At 44.3% G+C, this 26,339-nt stretch overlaps 2 protein-coding genes across 2 annotated transcripts; one reads left to right on the top strand and one right to left on the bottom strand.

The window, feature by feature from the left end:
• Window positions 1-8,455: 8,455 nt before the first annotated feature.
• PNRC1 (proline rich nuclear receptor coactivator 1) lies at window positions 8,456-11,487 on the bottom strand. Its single transcript, XM_073336689.1, has 2 exons — window positions 10,876-11,487; window positions 8,456-10,209 (listed from the first exon to the last, which is right to left on the bottom strand). The coding sequence occupies exons 1-2, from the start codon at window positions 11,284-11,286 to the stop codon at window positions 9,766-9,768; spliced, it is 855 nt and encodes a 284-aa protein (XP_073192790.1). The 5' UTR covers window positions 11,287-11,487; the 3' UTR covers window positions 8,456-9,765.
• A 118-nt stretch (window positions 11,488-11,605) lies between these two features.
• On the top strand, window positions 11,606-12,803 carry LOC140908816 (BLOC-1-related complex subunit 6-like). The gene has a single exon (XM_073336690.1). It carries the CDS (start codon window positions 11,906-11,908, stop codon window positions 12,479-12,481), a length of 576 nt encoding a protein of 191 aa, XP_073192791.1. The 5' UTR covers window positions 11,606-11,905; the 3' UTR covers window positions 12,482-12,803.
• Window positions 12,804-26,339: the final 13,536 nt, after the last annotated feature.

Genomic DNA, 26,339 nt, shown 5'->3' with positions numbered 1-26,339 from the left:
CGCAAATCCACCTTCCTGGAACTGTATGTGGAGCTGGCCCCAGCACTGCAGACAAGGACACCAGAATGAGAGCTGCCCTCACAGTGGAAAAATGAGTGGTGATTGCTGTGAGGAAGCTGGCAAATCCAGACTGCTGCCAGTCAGTTGCGAATCAGTTTGGAGTTGGAAAGTCCACTGTAGGTGTTTCGGTGATACAAGTGTGCAGCGCCATTAATTCACCTCCTGCTTTGAAGGACTGTGACTCTCGGTAATGTGCAGGAAATAATTGATGGCTTTGCAGCAATGGGATTCTCTAATTGCGGCGGGGTGATAGATGGAATGCATATCCAAGTTATGGCCCCCCAATCATCTTGCAACCGAGTACATCAACCAACAGAGCTACTTCTCCCTGGTCTTGAAGGTGCTGGTGCATCACCACCGATGTTTCACTGATATAAATGTGGGGTGGTCAGGGAAGGTGCATGATTCACGCATTTTTTCGGAACACTGGACTGTATAGAAAGCTGCAAGCTGGGACTTTCTTTCCAGAACAGAAGATTTCAATGGGGGATGTGGAAATGCCCATCATGATCCTTGGAGACCCCGCCTACCCAATGCTCCTATAGCTCATGAAGCCTTACACCAGGAACCTAGACAGACGAAGAAAGCACTTCAACAACAGGCTCAGCAGGTGCCGAATTATGGTTGAATGTGCCTTTGGCCAATTAAAAGACTGCTGGTATTGTCTTTTTGGCTGTTTAGACCTCAATTAGATGGTCACTGTAGCCTGTTGTACTCTGCATAATATTTGTGAATCAAAGGGGTGGACCACTGAGGCTGATCAGCTAGTTGCTGATTTTGAGCAGCCAGATACAAGGGCAATTAGAGGGGCTCAGCAAGAGGCTATTCCAATCAGAGAGGCTTTGAAGTAGCATTTTGACAATAATTCCCAGTAATGTGTCTTTATGCAATGCATTCAGCCAGGCAATGTTTACTTGCTACCTTGAATTACCCCTGTAGTGAGCATTCATTGCAAGGAGCAAATATTCCCACCAACAGCCACTGTGTTTGATTGTTAGCACTGAGCGATGTATGTCTGTCACAAATAAAGACTCATTTTATTTCAAAGACTCAAGTTTAATACCAGGATAAAACACAAACTTTTGGTCAAAGAGGAACAATCTCGAGGTTAGGGCTCTCACAGCTAGGTGTAACTCTAGCTTTCATTGGGAAACCAGTCCCTATGCCTGGAGTGCACAGGATACTGTGAGGGACCGGGAACACATAAAGAATGCAGTGGGAGAGTTTGGGGAGGTCATAGACTGGAGTTCTGTAGTGGCTGGAGGGAGCGGGGATCAGGGACAGATGCACTCAGATTTCAGGGTAATGAGGGACTTCAACATCTCTGTCTGGCCCTCCAGGAGCTTTATCATTGCTATTGCCCCTGGATCTTTTCCTGGCTATCCAGCCTGAGTCTTTCATTAATTTTCTCCCTCCATGCTCTTGTTTCGCTATGTGCTGCACCTGTTGAAGGAAGCACTTTGCGAAACATATCCTCCTTACTCCTCCTGGGTTGGCGCCTTATCTGATGAAGGCGGTCTGCTGGTGTGGAGGAGTGATTCCTCAAGGACACATCTGCAGAAACCAAAGAAACAGTGAACAGAGATAGTATTGTGAGTGCACTCACAGTCATGGATCAGAAAAGTTACACACACCTCTTTCTCACTGTCCCTTGGCTAGCACACATCTCTCGGGATCAGAACAACTAAGGCCCAACAGTGTTCCATTAGATGCAGGGATCCCAGGAGATGGTGGGAATGGCAGCCATGATAAAGTTTGTTGCACTGGTATTTGGCAGACAGCTGTTTCTTCTGCTTGATTTTCCCAGTAAAGGCTTTTCTTTTAAGATCACAAAAGGGAATTATGGGCAGAATAGCCCATCCCCTCATTATTTTGTTCACAAAGTAGGCCTAATTTCTGACATACTAATTTTGATCCATTGAGTTCCAATTCCACACTTGTTTACCATGCATAATATTAACAGTTTTTGAATTATATCAGTAGGCCTTTTCATTTGGACTAATTCAGTCTGTCTCCCTTTTGCACCTTTTTTATAGGTTATTGTGACATTTTATAAACTTTCACGCACTTCTCACAATTGACCTCAAAATTAGGGTAAATTTGTAGGCCCAATTATCAAAACAGTACTAAAGGGCTCTTTAATCTAGCATTGAAAGAAATAACAAGAACCAGTAGCTGGAAATTGAAGTCAGACAAATTCAACTTAGAAGTTTGGCAGAATTTTTTTAACAGTGAGTGTGACTACCCATTGGAATAAACTACCAAGGAAAATGATGGATTCTCCATCTCCTAATGTCTTCAGATCAAGACTGGATGCCATTCTGGAAGATGTGCCTTAGTTAACCCACACATTATTACTGAGCTTAATACTGGGGTAACTGGATGAAATTCTATGGCCTGTGATATACCGGAGGTCAGATTACATGAACGATGGTCCCTTACAGCCTGAAAATCTATAAATCTATTACATCATTTTACTGGCCCTTCTGCGTGCCCACTTTTATCAAAATTTCCTCCTCCTCAATGTGCATATTTGGTGTAGCAGTTAGTTGTGTTAGGATTACAGATCATCACAACTTCCTTATGGAGAGTCAGACAGCACAAAATTATGCAAGAATTCACCAAGAAACTTCCCATGTGTGCAAAATAGGGCTTTATATTACAAATCTGTAGGAATCCTTAAAGGTAGGTGTCACGAAGATTGGCACTAACAACAGCAGTAACAATTCAATTAATTAAAATAGTTTTGTTACAATAAATAGCAACTTCTTTATTTATTTTACAATTTCAGAGTCAAAGCACAATGGATTATATCAACTGAGTAAATATCATTTCATCAACGGTGAACCGGCATCTTACTCATTACACTTGTATTTAAGTCAGATCACAGAAAAATTCAAACATTGGGCCCGCTACTATTTCCATCACAGATTTCTGTGTATGATAGGAAGAATCATTCGTTGAAGATTGAAAAAAAGATGATGCATTTTGGTTCTCATTCCAAATTATTGAATTGTGTTTTTTAAAATATTAATCACTGACTATTCAGAGAATGAAATACCCCTACACAGAAAAACCCTTTATCTGCCCTCTGTAGCTCTTTGCCATGTAACTCAGATGTAGCATTAATATGTAAAATAATGTTTCAAATATCAATTAGTTCTATAAAGGTCATCAAAATTATTTGCATAAAAGTGACTTTATTAAAGGAAAGGTGTCATTACAAGTACAAAGTTGTTGGAATAACAGCACTTGCAACTATTTTCTGTGTTTCCACAAACTTGGTCAAACTGAGAGCTGGCATTTCTGTGTTAGAATTTTAGAATTAAAAAGGAAAAGTCAAAGACAGATGCCAAGCCAAAGGTCAGAGATGTAGACGCAGCCATGAGTCAAGCCAAAGCTCAGAGACAGAGTCAGGAGTCAAGCCAGGGATCAAAGTCAGAGTCAGCATTGGGGGTAAAGAGTAGGAGCAGGGACCTGAAGTAGAGTTGCCAAGCCTCCAGGATTGTCCTGGAGTCTCCAGGAATTAAAGACCAATCTTTAATTAAAGATTATGTCATGTGACGAAACCTCCAGGAATACATCCACCAAAATTGGCAACCAAACCTGGAGTGAGGCAGGAACCTGGAACAGACAGATATCTGGGATAAGGAGGACAGGAACCAGGAACAGACTGGGAGGCAGGAACTGTAATGAGAGATTTTGCTTTTAGCTTTTTTGAAAACCCTTGCAGCACCTTGACAGAGACTGGTGGAGAAAAACTGAAAAAGGGGTTTAAATATCATAAAAGTTTCACCTCTCCCCATTGATATAATTAAGATGGTGACCATATCAAGACACTTTAATTTGCATAAAACAGCAATTAGTTCTAAATTTAAAGCTTTAAATAAGTAGAAATTAATGATAGTTTAAAATTAGAAAATCCAAAATGGCAGAGATAGGGATGACCTAGTTTAAATTTAGAGTGGAAAATTCCATGGAGAGAGGGAGGAGCTCTGCTTTGCTAAAAATAACCTCAGAGGGAGGGGCCTTTCTAAAGATAGTATTGTGGGGGAGGAGCTCTGTATCTAACAAAGGATGATGTTAGGGGAGGAGCTAGAAGCTGATTGGCTGATATGAGCTAACCTTCAGAGAGCAACAAGAATATAAGACCAACAGCGAGCTAGCAAGCTGAAGGTGTGGGGTTTTTGTGGGCCAAGAAGCAGCTACGTGCGGCGACAACAGCAGCAGAACCTTCCAGAAGGCAGCTGCTTCTGATGCCGCTACAAAGCAGTTACATGCAGGAACAGCAGCAGCTGAACCTTCTAGAACAGGGGCGGGCAAACTTTTTGGCCTGAGGGCCACATGAGGTTTCCAAAATTGTATGGAGGGTCGGTTAGGGGAGGCTGTGTCTCCCCAAACAGCCAGGCGTGACCCAGCCCCCTCCTCCTATCTGACCCCCCCAGCTTCTCACTCCCTGAGAGCTCCCTCGGGACTCCTGCCCCATCCAACCCCCCCTGTCCCTTGACAGCCCCCCCCCCGGGACTCCTACCCCATCCACCATCCCCTGCTCCCTGTCCCCTGACCGCCCCTGGAAACCCTGCCCCTGACTTCCCCCCGCCGCCCCATCCAACCCCCTCTCTCCTTCCTGACTGCTCCCCCGGGATTCCTGCCCCATCCAACCCCCCTTCTCCCTGTCCGCCCCCGGAAACCCTGCCCCTGACTGCCCCCCGCTGCCCCATCCAACTCCCCATCTCCTTCCTGACTGCCCCCTCCAGACTCCTGCCCCATCCAACCCCCCTGTTCCCCATCCTCTGACCGCCCCGAACCCTATCTACACCCCTGCCCCCTGACCACCACCCCCAACTCCCCTGCCCTCTATCCAACCCCCACACTGCCCCCTTACTGCGCTTCCTGGAGCACCAGTGGCTGGCGGTACTACAGCCGTGCCGCCCAGAGCACGGGGTCAGGCCGCGGCTCTGCAACTGTGCTGCTGGCAGTGCGACGCGCTGAGGCTGCGGGGGAAGGAGGGACATTGGGGGAGGGGCCGGGGCGAGCCTCCCGGGCCAGGAGCTCAGGGGCCAGGCAGGAGGGTCCTGCAGGCCGCAGTTTGCCCACCTCTGTGCTAGAAGGCAGCAGCTACAATATTAGCCACTAGAAGGCAGCTATCTGTAAAGACAACTCCCACTACCCCACCCCTCTGCAGTTCCTGAGACAGGCAGCCACTGTGACCTGCCAAAGACAGCAGCAACTATCATCTCCAGATGCTAACACCATCCTCTCTGATACTGACAGAGCAGAATGACCCTCAGATGAGTCATGGACTCTGGGTGGGAGTGTAAGTCTGATTTTCCTATCTTTTGTAAAGGAGTGCTGGGGTGTTTTTGTCAACAAAGCTGAATGCCTGTTTCTGAGTGACATCTACCCCACCCTATTCTGTGACTGGTTGACCCCTGCTCGCAGAATGGCGATACTAAATTACAATATCCTTTAACTCCCATTCCCTGTTTGCCCAGACCTTACGGACTCTGGCCATTGAGCCTTGCAGTCCTGAGAGAGGGTGGCCCTCCTGACTCTTGCTGCTAGGCCATACCACCTTGCTGAGCCAGGTGGCCACATTGACTCTGACCACTAGGCGATACACTCCGGTCGAACAGGGGAACCACATTGACTCAGGCCATTAGGCCCCACAGCGCTGTGAGAAGGGGCCATCACGCTGACTCTGGCCATCAGGCCACAATCTTGAAGGCAGCCATATTGACATTTAGCACTCGGCCACACTACCTCAGGACCAAAGGGGTGGTGATAAGGATGTGACCACAGGGAAGTAATTACCCCACCCTGCCCCAACAGGGATGGGGCACACTTGCCCTGCGAAAAGCCTCTAGAGATATGAATCATGAACTGTCCTCAGTGGCCTGATACTGTTTACTAATCTCTACAGCGGGTGGGCAAACTTTTTGGCCCAAGGGCCACATCTGGGTGGGGAAATTGCATGCAGGGCAATGAATGTAGGGCTGGGGCAGGGGGTTGGGGTGCAGGAGGGAGTGCGGGAGGGGGTGTGGTGTGCAGGAAGGGGGTCAGGTGGAGGGGTGCAGGGTTTATGAGGGGGCTCAGGGAAGGGGGTTGGGGTGCAGGAGGGGGTGCACAGAGGCGGCTCAGGGCAGTAGTGCAGGGAGGGGTGCGGAGTGTGGGAAGGAGGCTCAGGGTATGAGGTTGGGGTACAGGAGGGGTGCACAGTGTGGGGGAGGCACAGGGCAGTGGTGCAGGGAGGGGTGCAGAGTGTGGGAAGGAGGCTCAGGGTATGGGGTTGGGATGCAGAAAGGGTGCAAGGTGCAGCAGGGGGCTCAGGGCAGGGGGTTGGGGTGCAGAAGGGGTGTAGGGTGCGGCAAGGGGTTGGGATGCTGGCAGGGGGCTCAGGGCATGGGTTTGGAGTGCAGGAGGGGGCTTAGGGCAGGGAGTTGGGATGTGGGGTGTAGGAGGGGTTCAGGGTGCAGGCTCCGGTCAGGCGCTGGATACCTGCAGTGGCTCAAGGGTGGCAGTGGCACGCACCAGGGCCAGGTCAGGCTCTCTGCCTGCCTCCCGGCCCTGGCCCTGCACCGCTCCAGGAAGTGGCTGGCACCACATCCCTGTGGCCCCCTGGCGGGGGGGGAGGGGGGGCAGAGGGCTGAGCGCACTGCCCTTGCCTGTGGGTACCTCCCCTGAAGCTCCCATTAGCCCTGCCCTCTGCCCCCTCCCCCCGGTACATGGTGCCAGCTTCTTCCCAGAGCAGGGCCTTTGGTACCACAGGGGTGGCAATCCCGCAGACGAGATCCAAAGCCCTGAGGGGTGGATCTGGCCTGCAGGCCGTAGTTTGGCCTTGTCTACACTACAAATGATTTAAGGCCTTGTCTACACTACAAATGCTTTGCCAGTGTAACTATACCATCAGAGCTCCCTAGTGTAGTGCAGCTTATGCAGTTTTTCTGGAAGCATAACACCAGCTCCCTGAAGGATATTAGCTATGCTGACAGAAAAGACAGAGCTGTGTCTATGCTAGGAGTTTTGCAAGCATAGCTATGTCTGATTTTTTTTTTTTTAAATACACCCAAGGGTACAAACGTTCCAGAGGATGGAGGGGTGGGGGAGCTAATAGTATATCTAGTCAAAAACGTGTAGATGGTGGACAAAGCCAGATAGCTTGACATTGGTGTCATGTAAAATCATGAAAAGGCTGATAAAGAATACAATTAGTAAAGAATTAACAGATGGCAGCATAATTAATGGCAATGAACATGGATTTATGGAAGATCACTTGTCAAACTTGGTATCAATTTTGGATGAGACTAAAAGTTTGGTTGACAAAGGTAACTGACAGATTTCTCTAAGGTGGTTGGTTTAATATCCCAGGACATTCAGATTTTAAAGTGCTTCATTGATTTCTTAAATGGATGGAAACTGGCTGATCTCAAAAAGTAGTTGTGGCTCTAGGGACATTTTTAGTGGAGTCCTAAAGAAATCCTCTTAGGCTAAGTCACAGCTGTTAAAGTTTGCAGATGACAAACTGATGGCATGACAAATAAAGACAAGTCATTTATATAAAACAACCTAGATTACACAGTAAATTGGACTGAGTTAAATGTGTTTTTATAGCAACATTTAAAGCGATACATTTATTCTTAAATGTATGGTGACAATTACAGGACAGAGGGACAATTTTTGAAAGTGACAAAGTCCTAGGACTGGGTCTACTCAATTTATTTAATTATATGAATTGGGGGATGGAGTTCATAAAATTCTACATCTTAACAGAATAGGTACAGCATATAAATGGAATATGCTATGCAACATCACTTTCTTCTTGTCCTTCAAGCCAACTTCCAATGTACTGAAGACTTCAGAATCTGGAAAGATGTAGACCTATTCATTGTTCCCTTTTGTTATATAATTCTCTTCCCTCCCAGCTCCCAAATTGGGAAAAAGGGTTCATAGAACTGGTTATTTGTAAAACTGAAGTTCTACTATATCAGTTCAGAACAGATAGCTAAATATAATACAAGTATATAGTATAAAAGGAACTTTTATCTTAATGCTTATTTCCTTAAATGAAATAGTGGAATTTCCTTTTCTTCCCCACTTAGTTCTAAACTTTTCAGAAGTTCAGAATCATTTTAACTAGTATTGTTATTCTGAGCAAAATCTTAGAACACAGGTTTCAGAGTAGCAGCAGTGTTAGTCTGTATTCGCAAAAAGAAAAGGAGTACTTGTGGCACCTTAGAGACTAACCAATTTATTTGAGCATAAGCTTTTGTAAGCTACAGCTCACTTCATCAGATGCATCCGATGAAGTGAGCTGTAGCTCACGAAAGCTTATGCTCAAATAAATTGGTTAGTCACTAAGGTGCCACAAGTACTCCTTTTCTTTTTTCTTAGAACACAGTAACTGTGGGAAGTGAATCTCGTGGTATCAGCAGTGGAAGCTGAAGGGCAGACAGCCCATATGCATGCTTAACAGTTAGCCTTAACTTACTGTGAAGAGTAAAACATCTTTACTCCACTGAGACTGCAACTTCCTTCAGTAGAACTTCTTTTTCAGACCCCTATATCTCCAACTGTTTTAGTATATTCAAGGCACCAGGGGACAGGAATAAACAGTGGGTAAAATTTTCAGAAGTGCCTACAAACGGGGACAAATTAAATTTTCCATCATAAAAGGACTTTAAGATATTCCATTCTCTTCCTTACCTGGCTTGAGATAGCAGTCACCTACAAACCATTCTTAGTGCCATACTGTCCTCAGACCAGAATTCTTTAATTTGAGCTAATTTTTAATAACTGTTCTTACTACATTGATAACAGCCTTGGTTTGAGTGTTGCAGTTATAATTCTCAAACTTAACTGAAGGAAGTTTTAAAACCACATCCTTCAAAACTTCAAATTAATCGTTGTTGTGACAATTAACTAAGGTTTGATTTGGCATAAATAAGTACCTGGCACAAGGGCTGTCAAGAGCTTGAAATGTTATTTCAAAACTAATGAAAACCTAAAAAACCTCGAGGTCTATAATATATTCACACAAGAGACAGACATGTTTAAGGGGAGGCCAAATTATTTTTTATTTTTTTTTTTTAGTAACCAATTGTAGTTATGGCAAAAAAGCTCTGCTCCTCCTTTTTAGGAAGTAAGCAGTGCTCAAGTTGATGGGTTAGATTCTTTACTCAAATTCCAAAATTAGCTTGGTAAAAGGGATGAACAAGAATTCCAGATATTATTGCCAGAGCAGAGAGCAACAATTCACATCTGGATGAAAACTCCATGTTTACAATGGATTGTGCCACAGATTGCAAAACTTTTCAGTAGTGTATTAAGCTGTTCACAGTTGAATCTGAATCTTGAGATTAAAGAGCGGTTTTCTCCTTTCAAAATGTCATTACCTTGTGCAAATTAGTCAAGTCTTTCCAAGTGTCAAGCACACATTTAAAGCTGTCCATATTTTATATACAAAACACCTACCATTTGGGCAGTGCAAAATACATCCTTTCATAACAAAACTAAAATGTACCTCTCAAAGTATGAACAAGAATATACACATATTACATGATGTACATTATTTACACATCCATAAAAAATATAATACAAAAGTTTGTGATTATAAGACTTGACAGTCCTTTTATACTTCATGTTGCAACAAGGCAAGTTTCAATTTCCTGGATGGAGTCCTCTTTGTAACTGCCCATAAATCTCAAGTTATGCTTGAACTTTTAGGAGAGTTTTTAAATGGACTGCCATCAGCTCCTTATTTTGGTCAGAATATTCAACAGTGCATCCCACCCAGTGACTGGGAGGCTTTGGAAGGACACTAGGAGATGGCGGGTCACTAAACTTTGCGCCAGCATAATTTTCTTTTTGGTTCGCTTCAGTTGGAGAAGCGGGTTTCTTTGATTTTATGTTTCTGAAGTCCTCAGTGTTATTAAGCGGCGTTTTCTCCTGCTTTTCAATTGTCTCAGGTGACACAGAAAGTTGCCAAAAGTTACTTTCATCTTTTTTCACAGATGCGATCTTTGTGAGTGGCATGTTACATTTGCTCTTCTGTTTGTTACCCTTGGGCTGTTCACCGAGATGTAAGCTGTGAACAGGCTGGCAGTGGGGAGTGGGAGCCTTCTCAGACTTGCCCATCTTGTTCTTCAAGAGCTGCAAAGACAGAGACAGACATTCAAATAATGCACGACTCGGCCGCCAAAGAGCAGGCACAGGGGATGTGCCGTCCGGTCGCTCAGCCAGGAGAAGCGATGTCCTCTTATCGCCCTACCGTTCTCTGTCACTCCCCCCCACTCCTCGAGCTGGACGGGGTGAAGGAGTCCCCGGGAGCCCAGAGCGCTTCTGGGGGGATTCTCCCTCGCCCCAGCCCGGACCCCGTCCAGCTAGGGTGACCAGATGTCAAGTGAGAAAAATCGGGACGGGGGGGAGGTAATAGGTGTATATAAAAAAAGACCCCCCCCAAATCAGGACTGTCCCTATAAAATCGGAACATCTGGTCACCCTACGTCCAGCGCAGGAGCCGAGCGCCCCCCCCATCCCGGCGGGGGCGCGGCTGCAGTGACCGTGGCAGCCGGGCGCCTCCATGGGGCGCTGCACTCCGCACACGTCACCCCCGGGCGCGCGGCCACCAGGCTAAATCCGGCTGTTGCTGGGCGCAGCCGCCAACCCCATTGGTGGAACCCCAGAACCAATCAGCGCGAGCGGCACCTCTCCCCTGCCCCGAGGGAGAGCGAGCGTAACGGAAACTTCCCCTCCCCCCACCGCCCGAAACGGGGCGAGAAGGGGAACCGCTCCCCTCAGCACGAACCCTCCCCATACCTCCTTCCTGAGGGGCTTGCTGGGCGCCGGTCTCGGAGGGGCCGATGTGGGGGGCTCCTCGGCCGGGGCGGTGGGAACAGCTGGCGTTGGGAGCGTGTGAACGTCTCCCGCGCCGGGGGCTCCCAGCGGGGCCCTTCTGCCCAGGCCAGCGCGGTGTTGTTGGTACTGCTGGTAGCGGCTCGGTAGCAGCCCCGAAGGGCTGGGCCGGATCTTTCCTTTTCTCCGCCTCACTCGCTTCAGCGCTGGCCGCGCGCTGCCCCCCGTCCCCGCCAGGCAGCAGCTGGGCTGGTTCTCGCAGCTGTTGTCCCCCCGCATGAGGCGCTGGAAGAGGCTGGGGGGTAGCCGCCGGGAGTCCTCGGTGCCTGCCGGGAGCCGGGCCAGGAAGGGTGGCGGCGCTGTGGTGGTGACCATGGCGGGAGTCGGGGGTTCGGAGCTGCGCAGTGGGAGAGAAGGCGGCGCTGGGAAGTGGCCGCAGAGCGTCCGCAGGGACTTTGTAGGCTTCGATGGTGGTGAAATCCCAGATCCGCTGCTAAGAGAACATGGCGGGGGAGTGAGAGGAACGGCGAGCAGCGCCCTACTGTTGTTACTCCAGAGGCACACGCCCTCTTCCGCCGCCGCACCAATCAACACAGCCGGGCACAGCGAATGACACGCCTCTCTCTGGCAATGACCAATCCGAAGAGACTGAAGCCGTAATAGGCCCGCCCTGGCCAATCCAGAAAGACACAAACACTGCAGGGCGCGCCCTCTTCATATCGCCTCCAATCAGAAGAGAGACAAACGCATCGCGGCACGCCCCCTGCCCTCAGAATAGGCCAATCCGGAAACCGATAAGCAGAACGAGTCACGTCCCCTTTTGGTAAGCATCTGCCAATCGGATGGGACAAAAACAGAATGGATTCCGCCCTTTTCCTCCACTCTAGCCAATCAAGAGAGGCATAATCATTGGGGCGACGCGCGCGCCTTCTCGTTTCAGGTCCTAGCGGGCGCGGGCGCCGTGGGGGGAGGAGGAAGCGGCACGGCGGCAGTTATGGCGGAGGGGCGCCGCGTTCCTCCCGCGGAAGCAGAGGGACCTGCGGAGCAGGAGCGACTCGGAGCCGAGCGGAGCCTGGAGGCGCTGAGCCTGGAGGGCGGAGCGGCCGGCGCGGGGGCGCGGCAGCCGGGGGGTCGTAGAGCCACCATCGCCAGCGCGCTGGAGCTGGAGGGTAGCGTGCGCCGCCAGGGCCTCCTCACCCACTTCGTAGCCGGCAACTTGCAGCGGAAGATCCAGCTCAGCGCCGCCAGCCCCATCCCCCCCGTAGACCCCGCGGCGCTGCGGGAGCTGGTGGCGCTGGCCGGGCAGGTGGCCGCGCAGGTGGATGAGCTGCTGCGAAGCGTGCACTGCGGCCTGCAGGCCCTGACCGCCCTGAGCGTGGGCTGCATCCAGACCTACCGCGACGGCGTGGAGAGCCTGGGCGAGGCCGTGGACACCAGCATCCGAGCCATGTACACGCTGGTGGCGCGGTGCGAGGAGCTGGACCTGGCAATGCAGCCCGTGCCGGCCTTGGCCAGGCGCATCCGTGACATGAAGGGCACGCTGGAGCGCCTAGAGGGGCTCTGCAAATAGCGCTCTGGGGCTGCCGTAACCCCTCCACCCATGGCCCAAGTTTCTCAAATACCGTGTGCCTAATCCAACGAGCCATCTCCAGCAGGTGCTGCTCCTTCGCACACGCCGCGCCTCGGCATGTGGCAGCTCAGGAACTGATCACAGGCCCAGGATTGATACTTGGGGAAAGTTTGCCTCCCCTCGAAATCACTTTATACTCATCTACCTTGATCTCCAGGGCGGGTGACTTTTTCCACTGCTTTTTCTGTTGAATGTTTTCTTCTGAAATACCAATGAATAGTTCCACTAAACTTAAATAAAGTTCTTTGCTATTTTTTCTCTTCCTGTGGTTTCCACTCTCAGTAAAGACAGATATTTTGAGTCCTAATCTCCTGACAACTTTTTCCATAGGTGCTACAGTGTATTTGCCTTCCTTTTTTTTTTTTCCAGGCCATTTGAGACCATTTTGTGCATGGACACAGTTGCAGAATGGGACTCAAAGAGCCTCTAAGACTTCTTTTGGTTGAAGGAACCATGGTAGTTGGGATATACTAATTCTTTGTTTTTGCAGAACTGTTCAGAAGCATAACAAAGTTTAAAATTCGGTTATGTAAATCATTTACCTTTTAAAATGAACTAGGTGGCATTTCTGTTTTAAATTAGGTAATTCTGATTGCCCCCTTGCTTTCTCCACTTCCCTTACGGGATAGTTCGAGAATCTGATATTTTACGCACTACTAGGGTTGAAAAATAACTCATCCTCATGTAGAAGCTAAGATTCCCAGCTGTGTTAAGATGGTATGGAAAATAGATTTTAGTTTTAACAGTTATGACAGTCACTAAATTTAGGGAAGACAGTAACTGGTAATCAAATAATTGATTTTTAATTAGCAGTATCTCATAAAGTACTAGTGTTCTATTATTGGAAAATGGGATTTTTTTTGCCTGCCTTCGTTGTTAACCGAATAATTGGATTTTAAATCTCTCACTGGTTCCTTAGAACGTAGTAAATCCTGACTATCAGACCACTGTAACTATCTCTTGTACTCTTGTCATCAAGACAGTGTTGAACCAGTGCCTCCGCATACTAATAGGAGTTACTGTGCTGGTGGAAGTACTGACTTTATGTTGAGACTTTCACAGAGGTCCTGGCTGCATGCGGCTATTAAAGCTTTCATTGCACTTTTCATATGAAGCAGGGCTAAACTCACCAACTTCTCACCTGAACTTTACTTTCAGTAGAGAAAATAATTCTTTGCCTCTCTTCCTAACAACTGGTGTGCTTTCAGTAGCACAGAATTAATGCTGGATTCATTCCAGAGATGGCAGCACTTTATTGATAGGCAAATCAGTTCCTGTATAGTTCCTTGAAACTGTTCAAGCTATTTGAATATGTCGGGACAAGCCGTGCTGTCTGAATGTAAAACAGTCTTTTTTGTTTGTTTGTTTTATTATGCCTTTCATTATGATGTGTGTTACTTACAGGTGAGATTAGAAATGCTGCATGTTCATGAGTAGAGCCCTGTAAATCTGCAGATATCTGCGGACCATTTTTGCAGCTCTGATGCAGATAAAAATTTTGTATCCATACAGAGCTCTATTCAAGAGTTCTACTTCACTACCACTCAGGACACAAGATATGGCTACAAGAGCCAGTTTGTTCCTACTTAGAGAGACAGCAGTCTTGTTTGCACCTTTTCCCCTTGAATTCTCTCACTAGTACTGTAGCACCTGTGCAGGTTTACCCTTGATAACAATGGCAGGAGCATTAGTATCGACTGGCTGTTGGTGTTTTTATCACAGTGTGGTCTAGGCCTGCCCAGACCAGTATATACAACACGGAGGTAATATAGTGGCAACCGGTCTGTGCTAGTGCTATCATTGGTAGAGTTATGCTGGTGGTACAACAGCCGTGGGAATTTTTAAGAAAAAGCTCGTTGCAGATGTGAGCGTATAGTAAATGCATCATGCTTGTAAGCATAGTGACTGCTGTCTGAAGGCAGCCAGAACACTAAAGGATAACTCTCTCTTCTTTTTCTGCTGTCTTAGCAGGTCCCATCTCTGCTGCTGCTTTGGGGCTGCTCTGTTTCCTGATGTGGAGAAATGAGACCCAAAGGTCTGAAGTGTTTCTGCAGCCCATACAGGCAGAGCAGCTTTGGTTTACCACCACTGTCTCCTCTGTCTTCTCGCACATGCAATGGAATGTGCTTTAACACACCAAAAAGTCTTTGTTAATCTTTGCAATATGAGCCATAATTTAAATTTAAAAAATTCTCTTTAGAGTGAGAGATGCTGGAATGTTTGTTGCTAAGATATAAAGCAGTGGTGGTGATTAACATTCTTAATAGCAAGCTACATTTCTATCCTGTCCATCACCAATCCTTTTTAGCTTTTTCAACACAGACCCTAACTTGCTTAATTGCTAAATTACAAGTGGATTTTATCATTCACCTTTTAAAGTGCAGATGCCTGGCATAGACTTGTGTCCTGCTCTAATCACCTCTCTGGTGCCACTGAGCTGACTTGCTGCCATCTGTTTGCAGCACATACTAATACAGTTATCAGATATTAAGTACATTTCTTACATGGGTAAACAAGGATGCCTTGATCTTTAGAACTGTTTTTATGTAAAGTTATATTTCTAGACAGTTCAGTTCAAAGTTTCTACATATTTCTCACAGCTATTAAAACAATAGAATATGCAAGGCCAGATTCTGCCCTCTGGTACAACTCATTGGGTTTGCACAGGTCTAAGTGAGGGCAGAATTTTGACAGGTGAAAGTTCAGTACTCTTTCTAAGCAATGGATTTATCAAAGTGCCTACCGCACAAATGTTTCATGCGTGTGTTTTTTATACAGTACAACTACATTTATTCAAAATGTTTGTGAACATAAAATCCCTTAGGAAAAAGGGGGGAGGAGTGGAAAGTTGAGAGGTATTGAGTATGTGATTCACACCAGGGGATTTAACCAAGACTTGGATAACGGCAAGTATTGAACTAAAAGGTTCAGGTAAATGGAATTTGCCCATATTTATCTTTTCATTGTGCATGTGTAATTGGCATTCCATAGCTAGACTACAAGTAAGTTTGGCAGACTTTGATTTTTATATTTTGTAATTTTGACTTCATATTGATTCTTAGTTTTCAGGGTTTTTTCTGTTTTTAACTATTTTTAATATGTACATTTGTGGGGAAATTAAGGGAGGTTCAGGGTTAGGGCAATTCTGACAGCAAAGGGTCTCCCAGTATCGACAGTGGGCTTCAGAGAACTCTCTGGGAAGGCTAGGGGTCCAAGACACCCGAGAACAAGGTACAGGGGAGACACAGAGACCTGGTGGCACAGAGACCCCAGGCCAGAGCTGTGAGGAGGACAACGAACCACCCAGTTACGGGAGAGTCCACCCTCCTACTGAATGGCTCCTGCCCAGGTACAGCTCCCATGGTGAGGGAGTAGAACCATGAGAGTGGGGCTGCACAGGGTTCTCTGCATAGCCACAGGTTCAGTGATGCCTGATCTCTGTAGGTGCTAGCTAGATGAATGGGGAGGCTGCACTTACTGACTGTAATGGGTGGATTTTTTTTTTTTCATTGTCAATTTCTGTGTGTCAGGTGAAATCAACATTTACAGAAACCAATGATTGAAATTGAATCTTGCCAGGCCTGTTTACATTATTGGGTGTTTGTGCATAAACTACAGATTCCCTAATTTTGTCTGGAAAATATATTTTTAATTCTATGGGGAATAGAAATACATGATAACTACACAATTATTTGTTGAAGGGTTTTGCTGATTATTATATAACTCTAAACTGTATGTTTTCTCAATTCTTTTTATACAGAAAATGTGGTGTACCCATATGGATGCCTACTGAGCTTTAAGACTAGCTGAATTCTGCTTAGGCTATAGCCACTCAGGAACAAACTTGCCATAGAGCATATTTCAGTGAGCCAACCAGGGTTAAAAATGCATGGATAACTGCAGCAAGCTTTACATCAAAGAGACATTATCACAATAGCCTTTACAGATGCACGTACAACAAATTTTTTTGCTCCCAGTGGCACCTGAGAACTCAGGAGCAATCGGATCCAAAAGCATCACCTAAATCATGAAATGATTTGTCTAAAGGTGGGTGAGCCCCCTTGATGAAGAAAGATAACATTTCCACCACACTCTTAAGATACGCCCACTAATACACTTTGGTCCTATATATATATAAACCATAAAGTTCAATCTTACTAAATATGAAGTATTGTTGAAACATGCATTAAAGGCCTTGATCCTGCAAGTTGACCTGGGCGGTCACCCACATCCTTCCACCTATAGCACAAGTTTTAGGCCTTTAAAAAACAAAAGAAAACAAAACAAAAAAAACCCCAAACCCAACTTGTTAGCCTAGTACTGGCTTTAAATAAAAAGAAAAGGAGTACTTGTGGCACCTTAGAGACTAACCAATTTATTTGAGCATAAGCTTTCGTGAGCTACAGCTCACTTCATTGGATGCTCCGATGAAGTGAGCTGTAGCTCACGAAAGCTTATGCTCAAATAAATTGGTTAGTCTCTAAGGTGCCACAAGTACTCCTTTTCTTTATGTGAATACAGACGAACATGGCTGCTACTCTGAAACCTGGCTTTAAATAGTAATTCAATTGCAGTTGAGCTATTTTTAATTCTAATTTTCTATTTAAAATGGTTAAATCAGTAGACTTAAATAGCTTCTTGTATAGCAATTTAAATAATTTGAAAGTGACCAGTTGTTAGTAAAGTATCACCTAATGTGAATACAAACATTTTCCCTTTTTAAATGGTGCTTTTCTTGCTTTTGGTAAAATAGGCTTGTATGTTAATTTGGGCCCTAATCCTGCAATTTGTTTCGACAGGGATAGGCCCTGCTCTTGCACAGAGACGCATTAACTTTATTGCAGAGTCAAGTACAGGAGTAGGGTCTCGGGCAGTAAGTTTTGACAGTGATGCCAAATGATGAGCATGAAGGAAAAGTAATTATGAACTGTTTTTTACATTGCCAGTCTGAGTTGTTAGAGGGGAAATCTTGTTTGTAATGTTTTAATCTATGCAAATATTTTTAGAGGCCTGTTTTGGGGGAGGTTTTTTTTAAATGTCTTCAGTTCATTCTTAAATTGTACATAATGCTCTTCCATTGAATGAGGCAAAGGTCCTATGGAAAGAGTATGTGATAACTGTATTAAAGATTGTATCATGTTGCATATGCACAAGGGGGCTGACCGAACATTGTACAAGCAATCTTAATTCTGGTATTTCCTAATGTCTGAGACCTTGACTTTGAAGTCAGTGTTCTTTTAAATAGTTTTTTTGGTATGTAATCTTTATAGATGCTGAAAATTATATATTTGGTTCTTTAAGATATTACTGATTGAAAGGGCTTTAAAGGTTGTGTGCATATTTTGTTCTACTTCATCAACCAAAGTAAGTCAGTCAACATTACAATTTATTTATCTTGTTCTACTCCAGTTTCCCTAAATGGACTTGTGCCAGAATAAAGTTCACAAGGTCAGAAAAAAAGATTAATAACATTTTATTGAAGCTAATGTTAAAAAAAAAAATTATAGTACATAGGTTGAGAAAAGTGTCTGTAATTAGATTATCCACAAATACCAAGTTAGATTTTTAAAAGTCATATGCTACGTAGAGTACATAATCAGCAATAACCCAAATTTGGGTGAATAGATTTAACAATACAGTTTAGATATTAGAATCTGAATACTCGGGTACATCACTCATGAAAAGTTGTACAGAGATTTGGTTGTGGAAAGCAAAATATATCCCATGAGTGGAGACTGTTCCTCAGTAATTGAGAACTAGCTTGATTATCCATTTAGAAAACAACGAGGAGTCCGGTGGCACCTTAAAGACGAACAGATTTATTTGGGCATAAACTTTTGTGGGTAAAAAAACCCACTTCTTCAGATGCATAGAGTGAAAATTACAGAAACAGGCATAAATATATATTGGCACATGAACAGAAGGGAGTTACCTTACAAGTGGAGAACCAATGTTGAAGGCCAATTTAGTCAGGGTGGATGTGGTCCACTCCCAATAATTGAGGAGGAGGTGTCAATACCACTTCACATTTGAAGAATAGGGTTGTTTTTTTACCCCACGAAAGCTTATGACCAAATAAGTCTGTTAGTCTTTGAGGTGCCACCAGACTCCTCATTTTTGTGGATACAGACTAACACAGCTACCCCTCTGATAGCTGAATCTGTGAGGAAAGTATTTGTTACTTTTCTGACTGCACTTCTCATCGGCGCTCCAGATCATCCCTTCTGGTATTGCCGATGTCCAGTGATGTGTTCTATGTAGATGTCCCTCGACCACTGACACAAGCTTAAACAAAGGAATAGTTGAAACTTGTAGAACTTTCCTCGCTTTTCAGGAGCTGTGATTCAGTATGTTCTAGACAGATCTCCTTTCATGTTCTAATTGCCACCATAACTCTGTTTTTAATGGGTTGTTTATTCCAGGCAACTTTCAGGTTTGAATAGTGAAATTTTCATTTTTCTGATGAAGATGCAACTTGTTGTGTCTCATTCCTCTAAGGGAAATTTTGTTGGTTGGTCCCAAATGCTTTAATAAATAAAACATCTGTATATCTGAAGTAAAACAAACAAACAAAAAAATCACCTGAAGCATGAGAGATCATTGACGTTTCAGTCTTAAGGCTTTTTAAAGGTTACTTAATTACATCAACTGCCCAGTAACTGCTTCACCAACCCAGTGATTAGAAAGTGTTTATCTCCTTCACAGTTGATTAGTGTCTTTTGCCACCAAGCAGCTACTAAGATAAGTAGCTGCTTTGGCAGGAATGTCCAGACTTAGGAGCGTGCCTCTTACCATGATTAGATTCCTGATCTAGTTATTGGTGCTTGAGGATAAATTGTGGTGCAGTGCTGTGTCTTGAGTCTCAAAATTAACTGGATTCAATTGTGTCTCTTTGGGTGTTACACAGCTATTTTTTTTTTAATGGTTTTAACTACTGTGGTTGTGCTGGCAGGTTACTTGGACAAATTTGTGTGCTAACTACACTATAGCCCCCAACTATGCTAGAGCTTAAACCTTTTTGTGGGTCTGTTTTTGTAGTACAGATAAAGGCTTGTGGTGGGGGGAGCTTGTCCATCATAAAATAGCTTTTTGTCTTCATCTAGTGAGTGATGTACCCCCTGGAAGATTTGAGTACCACCAGGGGTACATGTACGGTACCCCAGTTGACAATCACTGGACTAGATGATCTACTGCTCCCTTCCGGCCTTAAACTCTATGAAACTGTGTGGAAATTAATAGGTGTGTATATATAAAGAAAGTAGAAAACAAAATATCAATAGAATTATCTCTAGTTTTGTCATTGTTTAATAATCCTGGCTATATAGTGTGTATTCAGATATTGTTTTAGGAATATTTGGTAGAAAGTAGGGAATTTTTCCACTATTTGGTAAATGTTTAAATAAAAACACAGATCTTTCTGTGAACTTTGCTAGGTCTTCTGTGTGTGTGTGTGTGTGTGTGTGTGTATTTCTCTCCACCCCCTGGCAAACCTAGGTTTTTTAAATAAAACATGAGCAACAAACTTTCACAATTTAACTAAACAGCAGCAACAAGTTTTATTGGCTAACATTACTTAAGATAACTTGAAAACAAACTGCTTAAGTCAAAGTACCCATTGCCTTTGTTCCTCTTTCCTTTATGACAGCTGAGCTCTTTGCTTACTCATTTTCAAACAGGGATTTTCCTTTTTGACTCCCTCAACTGGAAGGAGAGTAGGGGTTTTCCTTCGCAAGTTGGAATTTTTCATTTACCAGTAGCCTTTTCTGTACAGAGATTGTAATGAATTATATGTCTTGTGCTCCCTTAAAAAGAAACAAAAAACCCTGCTGCTAAATTATTTTTTACTTCCTGTGTTGTCCATTTCTTTATGCCTGGTAGATAACAATTTGAAATCTACAAGATTCCCTCGTCTGTATTATTTCAAATTCATTCGTTCAGTCCTACTACTAAAACCCTTGTCTAGGTCCTAATTATTGCTCAACATGATTACTGCAACTTACTCTTCTTTGTCTCCCAGATACTCACTTTAGCCCTCCTTCAATCTGACCAAATTGCTACCAGGAAGGTGGTCTCCCTTGCTTACTATTCAGGCTTATATTCAGCCCCTCTTCAAGTACCATCATTAGCTTCCTCTCACCTTCTTCCCCAACTTTAAGCTTTTTACTTCTGCCTCCAATTCCCTGTACAGTTTAGGTCGTCTCTCTGGTCTTGTCTCTTACCCCCTGCCTAGTCCCTTCACTTTGATTAAGCCACATAGCTATTATAATATATGCTTGGAAATCATACCCTCCTTTATGCCTTCCAAGCAGCATAAAGATAGTTTCTTCTTGTTAGGGGTTTTCCCTTCCTCCCAGAGTTCATGGTGGTGGGATGAGTTCACATGACACAATTACAGAGGATTACAATGCAAACACTTGATATCATTTTATAACATGGGGCACAGATGTTATAAGTGAGATTAGTACATGCAGTGTCTTACAAGCATTTCATAAAATCTAAATACATTCTTATAAACTTAATAATATTAACACAGGTGAGCCAGACTGGTTTCCAACTATGTATTGGCCAGTGTTCAGTTGAGGCTTATGGGCCTTTGCATGAACTAGCACATAGTCTACCAGCATTATACCAACTACCTGACTAGGATGGTGATGGTGACTTTGAAATGCTCAGCAAGATTAGAGAGGCAACAGAAACCCCCAAAATAATGGGGGACTTCAACTATCCCCATATTGATTGGGAACAAGTCACCTCAGGATAGGATGCAGAAATTACATTTCTAGATACTGTTAATGACTGCTTCTTGGGCAGCTAGTCCTGGAACCCACGAAGGGAGAGGCAATTTGTGATTTAGTCTTATGAGATGCACAGCATCTGGTTCAAGAGGTGACTATAGCTGAAACACTTGGTAATATCAACCATAATGTAATTAAATATAACATACTTATGGGGGAGGGAATTCCAAAGAAGCCCACCACAGTAGCATTAAATTCCAAAAGAAAATTACGTGAAAATGAGAAGGCTGGTTAAATGGAAATTAAAAGGAAGGGGCACAAGAGTGAAATGCCTTCAAGCTGCATGGAAGCTTTTAAAGAACATCACAAGAGGCTCAAACTAAATATACGTCTCAAATAAACAAACAGTAATAGAGCCAAAAAATGCCACCATGGCTAAATAACAGCATAAAAGAGGCAGTTAGTGACAAAAAAGACATCTTTTAAAAAGTGGAAGTCAAAACCTACTGAGGAAAATAGGAACATAAACTCTGGCAAATCAAGTGTAATAGTATAATTAGGCAGGCCAAAAAGAATTTGAAGAGCAACTAGCAAAAGACAAAAACTGAAAAGCAATATTTTTTTTAAGTACAGTAGAAGCATGAAGCCTGCCAAACAAGCAGTGGGGCCACTACATGATTGAGGTGCTAAAAGAGCACTCAGAGAAGACATGACCACTGTGGAGAAGCTAAATTAATTCTTTATGTTGGTCTTATCACTCAAATCTAGCCTTTCTATCCGATGAGTAGCAGATAACTAATGTAATACCAATTTTTTAAAAAGTCTCCAATGGTGATTTTGGCAATTACAGACCAGTAAAGCCTAACTTCAGTACCAGGCAAATTGGTTGAAACTATAGTAAAGAACAGAATGATCAGACACAATATATTGGGGAAAAGTCAACATGGCTTTTGTAAAGGGAAATCATGCTTCACCAGTCTATTAGAATTCTTTGAGAGAGTCAATAAACATGTGGAAAGGGTGATCCCACGGATATAGTATACTTGGACTTTCAGAAAGCCTTTGATGAGGTTCCTCACCAAAGAGACCCTTAAGAAAAGTATGCTGTCATGGGATATGAGGGAAGGTACAAAGGATAGGAATAAATGGTCAGTTTTCACAGTGGAGAGAAGTAAATAGCAGGGTCCCCAAAGGATCTGTGCTGGGACCAATGTTGTTCAACATATTAATAAATGGTCTTGAAAAAGGGGTAAACAGCGAGGTTGCAAAGTTTGAATACAATACAAAAGTACTCAAGACAGTTAAGTCCAAAGCTGTCTGCGAAGGGTTACTGAGGGATCTCACAAAACTGGTGACTGGTCAAGAAAACGGCAGATGAGGCACAATGCTGATAAATACAAAGTAATGCACATTGGAAAACAGACTTCAAACTATACATATAAAATGATGGGGTCATCTTGGAGTCATTGTGGATAGTTCTCTGAAAACATCCACTCAATGTGCAGTGGCAGTCAAAAAAGCTAACAGTGTTAGGAACCATTAGGAAAGGGATAGATAATAAAGACAAAATATCATAATGCCAACTGTAAATCCATGGTATGCACACAGCTTGAATACTGCATGCAGTTCTCTCTCTCTATTAGAATTGGAAAATGAAAATGCATAAGGAAGAGTTATTTACCCCTTCACATAACACAAGAACCAGAGCTCACCCAATGAAATTAATAGGCAGCAGGTTTAAAACAAACATAAGGAAGTACTTCACACAATGCACAGTCAACCTGTGAAATTTATTGTCAGGAGAGTTTGTGAAGGCCAAAACTCATAGGCATAGTTTGACTGCTATATAGCCAGGAGGGTGCGGGGTGGGAAGCAAAGTGTCCATGTGCATATGCATACACGTGCATGCTGAAGCCAATGTTCAGCTTAAGTGTATACCCCAAATTAAAGAACACAGTAAAAGAACTAAAAAAGAGCCAACCGTGGCTTAACAACCATGTAAAAGAAGGGGCAATGAGGGATAAAAAGGCATCTTTTAAAAAGTGAAAGTCAAATCCTAGTGAGGTAAATAGAAAGGAGCATAAATGCTGCCAAATTAAATGTAAAAATATAATAAGAAAAGCCAAAAAGGAGTTTGAAGAACAGCTAGCCAAAAAATCAGAAGGTAATAACAAAATGTTTTTTAAGTTCATCAGAAGCAGGAAGCCTGCTAAACAATCAGTGGGGCCCCTGGACGATCAAGATACAAAAGGAGAACTTAAAGACGATAAAGTCATCGCAGAGAAACTAAATGAATTCTTTGCTTCAGTCTTCACGGCTGAGGAGTAAGGGAGATTCCCAAACCTGAGCTGTCTTTTGTAGGTGACAAATCTGAGGAATTGTCACAGTTTGAAGTGTCACTAGAGGAGGTTTTGGAATTAATTGAGAAACTTAACAGTAACAAGTCACTGGGACCAGATGGCATTCACCCACGAGTTGTGAAAGAACTCAAATGTGAAATTGCGGAACTATTAACTATAGTTTGTAACCTGTCCTTTAAATCAGCGACTGTACCCAATGACGGGAAGATAGCTAATGTAATGCCAATATTTAAAAAGGCTCCAGAGGTGATCCCAGCAATTACAGACCAGTAAGTCTAACGTCAGTACCGGGCAAATAAGTTGAAACAATAGTAAAGAATAAAAATTGTCAGACACATAGAAGAACATAAATTATTGCACAAAAGTCAACATGGTTTCTGTAAAGGGAGATCATGTCCTACTAATTTATTAGAGTTCTTTGAGGGGATCAACAAACATGAGGACAAGGGGGATCCAGTGGACATAGTGTACTTAGATTTCCAGAAAGCCTTTGACAAGGTCCCTCACCAAAGGCTCTTACATAAATTAAGTTGTCATGGGATAAGAGGGAAGATCCTTTCATGGATTGAGAACTGATCAAAAGACAGAGAACAAAGGGTAGGAATAAATGGTACATTTTCAGAATGGGGAGAGGTAACTAGTGTTCCACAAGGGTCAGTCTTGGACCAATCCTATTCAACTTATTCATAAATGATCTGGAGAAAGGGGGTAAACAGTGAGGTGGCAAAGTTTGCAGATGATACTAAACTGCTCAAGATAGTTAAGACCAAAGCAGACTGTGAAGAACTTCAAAAAGATCTCACAAAACTAAGTGATTGGGCAATAAAATGACTAATGAAATTTAATGTGGATAAATGTAAAGTAATGCACATTGGAAAAAATAACCCCAACTATACATACAATATGATGGGGGCTAATTTAGCTACAACTAATCAGGAGAAAGATCTTGGAGTCATCGTGGATAGTTCTCTGAAGACGTCCACACAATGTGCAGCGGCAGTCAAAAAAAGAAAACGTGATGTTAGGAATCATTAAAAAAGGGACAGAGAATAAGACGGAGAATATCTTATTGCCCTTACATAAATCCATGGTACGCCCACATCTTGAATACTGCGTACAGAGGTGGTCCCCTCATCTCAAAAAAGATATACTGGCATTAGAAAAGATTCAGAAAAGGGCAACTAAAATGATTAGGGGTTTGGAACGGGTTCCATATGAGGAGGATTAAAGAGGCTAGGACTTTTCAGCTTGGAAAAGAGGAGACTGAGGTGGGATATGATAGAGGTATATAAAATCATGAATGGTGTGCAGAAAGTGAATAAGGAAAAGTTATTTACTTGTTCCCATAATAAAAGAACTAGGGGCCACCAAATGAAATTACTGGGCAGCAGGTTTAAAACAAATAAAAGGATGTTTTTCTTCACTTAGCGCACAGTCAACCTGTGGAACTCCTTGCCTGAGGAGGTTGTGAAGGCTAGGACTATAATAGGGTTTAAAAGAGAACTGGATAAATTCATGGAGGTTAAGTCCATTAATGGCTATTAGCCAGGATGGGTAAGGAATGGTGTCCCTAGCCTGTTTGTCAGAGAGTGGAGATGGATGGCAGGAGAGAGATACTACCCATTAGGTTCACTCCCTCTGGGGCACCTGGCATTGGCCACTGTCGGTAGACAGGATACTGGGCTGGATGGACCTTTGGTCTGACCCAGTATGGCCGTTCTTATGTTCTTAAGACAGTTCCTTTGGCTCACTGGCTTTCTTCCCCCGCTTGGAGTGGTACTTGGGCTGCCGATGCTGGGGGAGACAGGCTGTCTTAACGGGGGAGCCCCAGCTGCTGCTGGCCACTTCTCTGGCATCGGCTGCTGCAGTGATGTTGCTGGTCTTGTGCTGCGGCAGCTGCCTGCCTCCTGGGGTTGCTGCTGCTGTCAAGGGGATGCCATATGCCTGGCTCTTGCTTCCCCCCACCCATTCCCGTATCTCCTTCTCTTCCACATCTCCTCCCCCTTCCACTCCCCACTGTCCCTGGCCCCATCCAATCTCATTGTCTCTTACTCCCACCCCCTTTCCTCCAGCCCTTCTTGCCCTGTCCCCCTGGGCACCCACCGTTGTACAGGAAACAGGTGGGCACTAGGACCAGGAGACAGCAGCAAGATGCTTGGGCAGTGACCCAGAGCACAGGAGAACAGCTGCCTTTGAACTGCCTCCTCCATCCCCTGAGCTGAAATGTGCGTTGGTGGCGGGAGGAGGAGGTGCAGTGTGGGAAGGACAAAGCCTCCCCCCTCCCCCCTGGGCAGGCGGAGCAGAGCAAGCTTCCCCAGTCACAGAAATTGGTGAGGGAAGTTACAAGTGTCACTTGAACACTTGTAACAGCTCCCCCCGTTTTTTTGGGCGGGCAATACTCCCCCTACATTCCCCCAAACTATGACTATGCTAAAACTATAATTGGGTTCAAAAAAGAACTTGATAAGTTTCTGATAGGTCCATCAATGGCTATTAGCCAAGATGGGCATGGATGCAATTCCATGCCCTGGGTGTTCCTAAACTTCTGACTACTAGAAGCTGGGACTAGATGACAGGGGATGGATCACTCAATAAACTGCCCTGTTCTGTTCACTCTCAATGACAAGCACTTGGCACTGGCCACTGTCAGAGACAGGGCTAGATGGATCATTGGTCTGACCAAGTATGGCCGTTCTTATGTTC

This window comes from Lepidochelys kempii, chromosome 3 (assembly GCF_965140265.1).
Source record: "Lepidochelys kempii isolate rLepKem1 chromosome 3, rLepKem1.hap2, whole genome shotgun sequence".
Lineage (NCBI taxonomy): Eukaryota > Metazoa > Chordata > Testudines > Cheloniidae > Lepidochelys > Lepidochelys kempii.
Note: the sequence above shows the minus strand (reverse complement) of the source record. Positions and strands in the feature narration are given on the sequence as shown.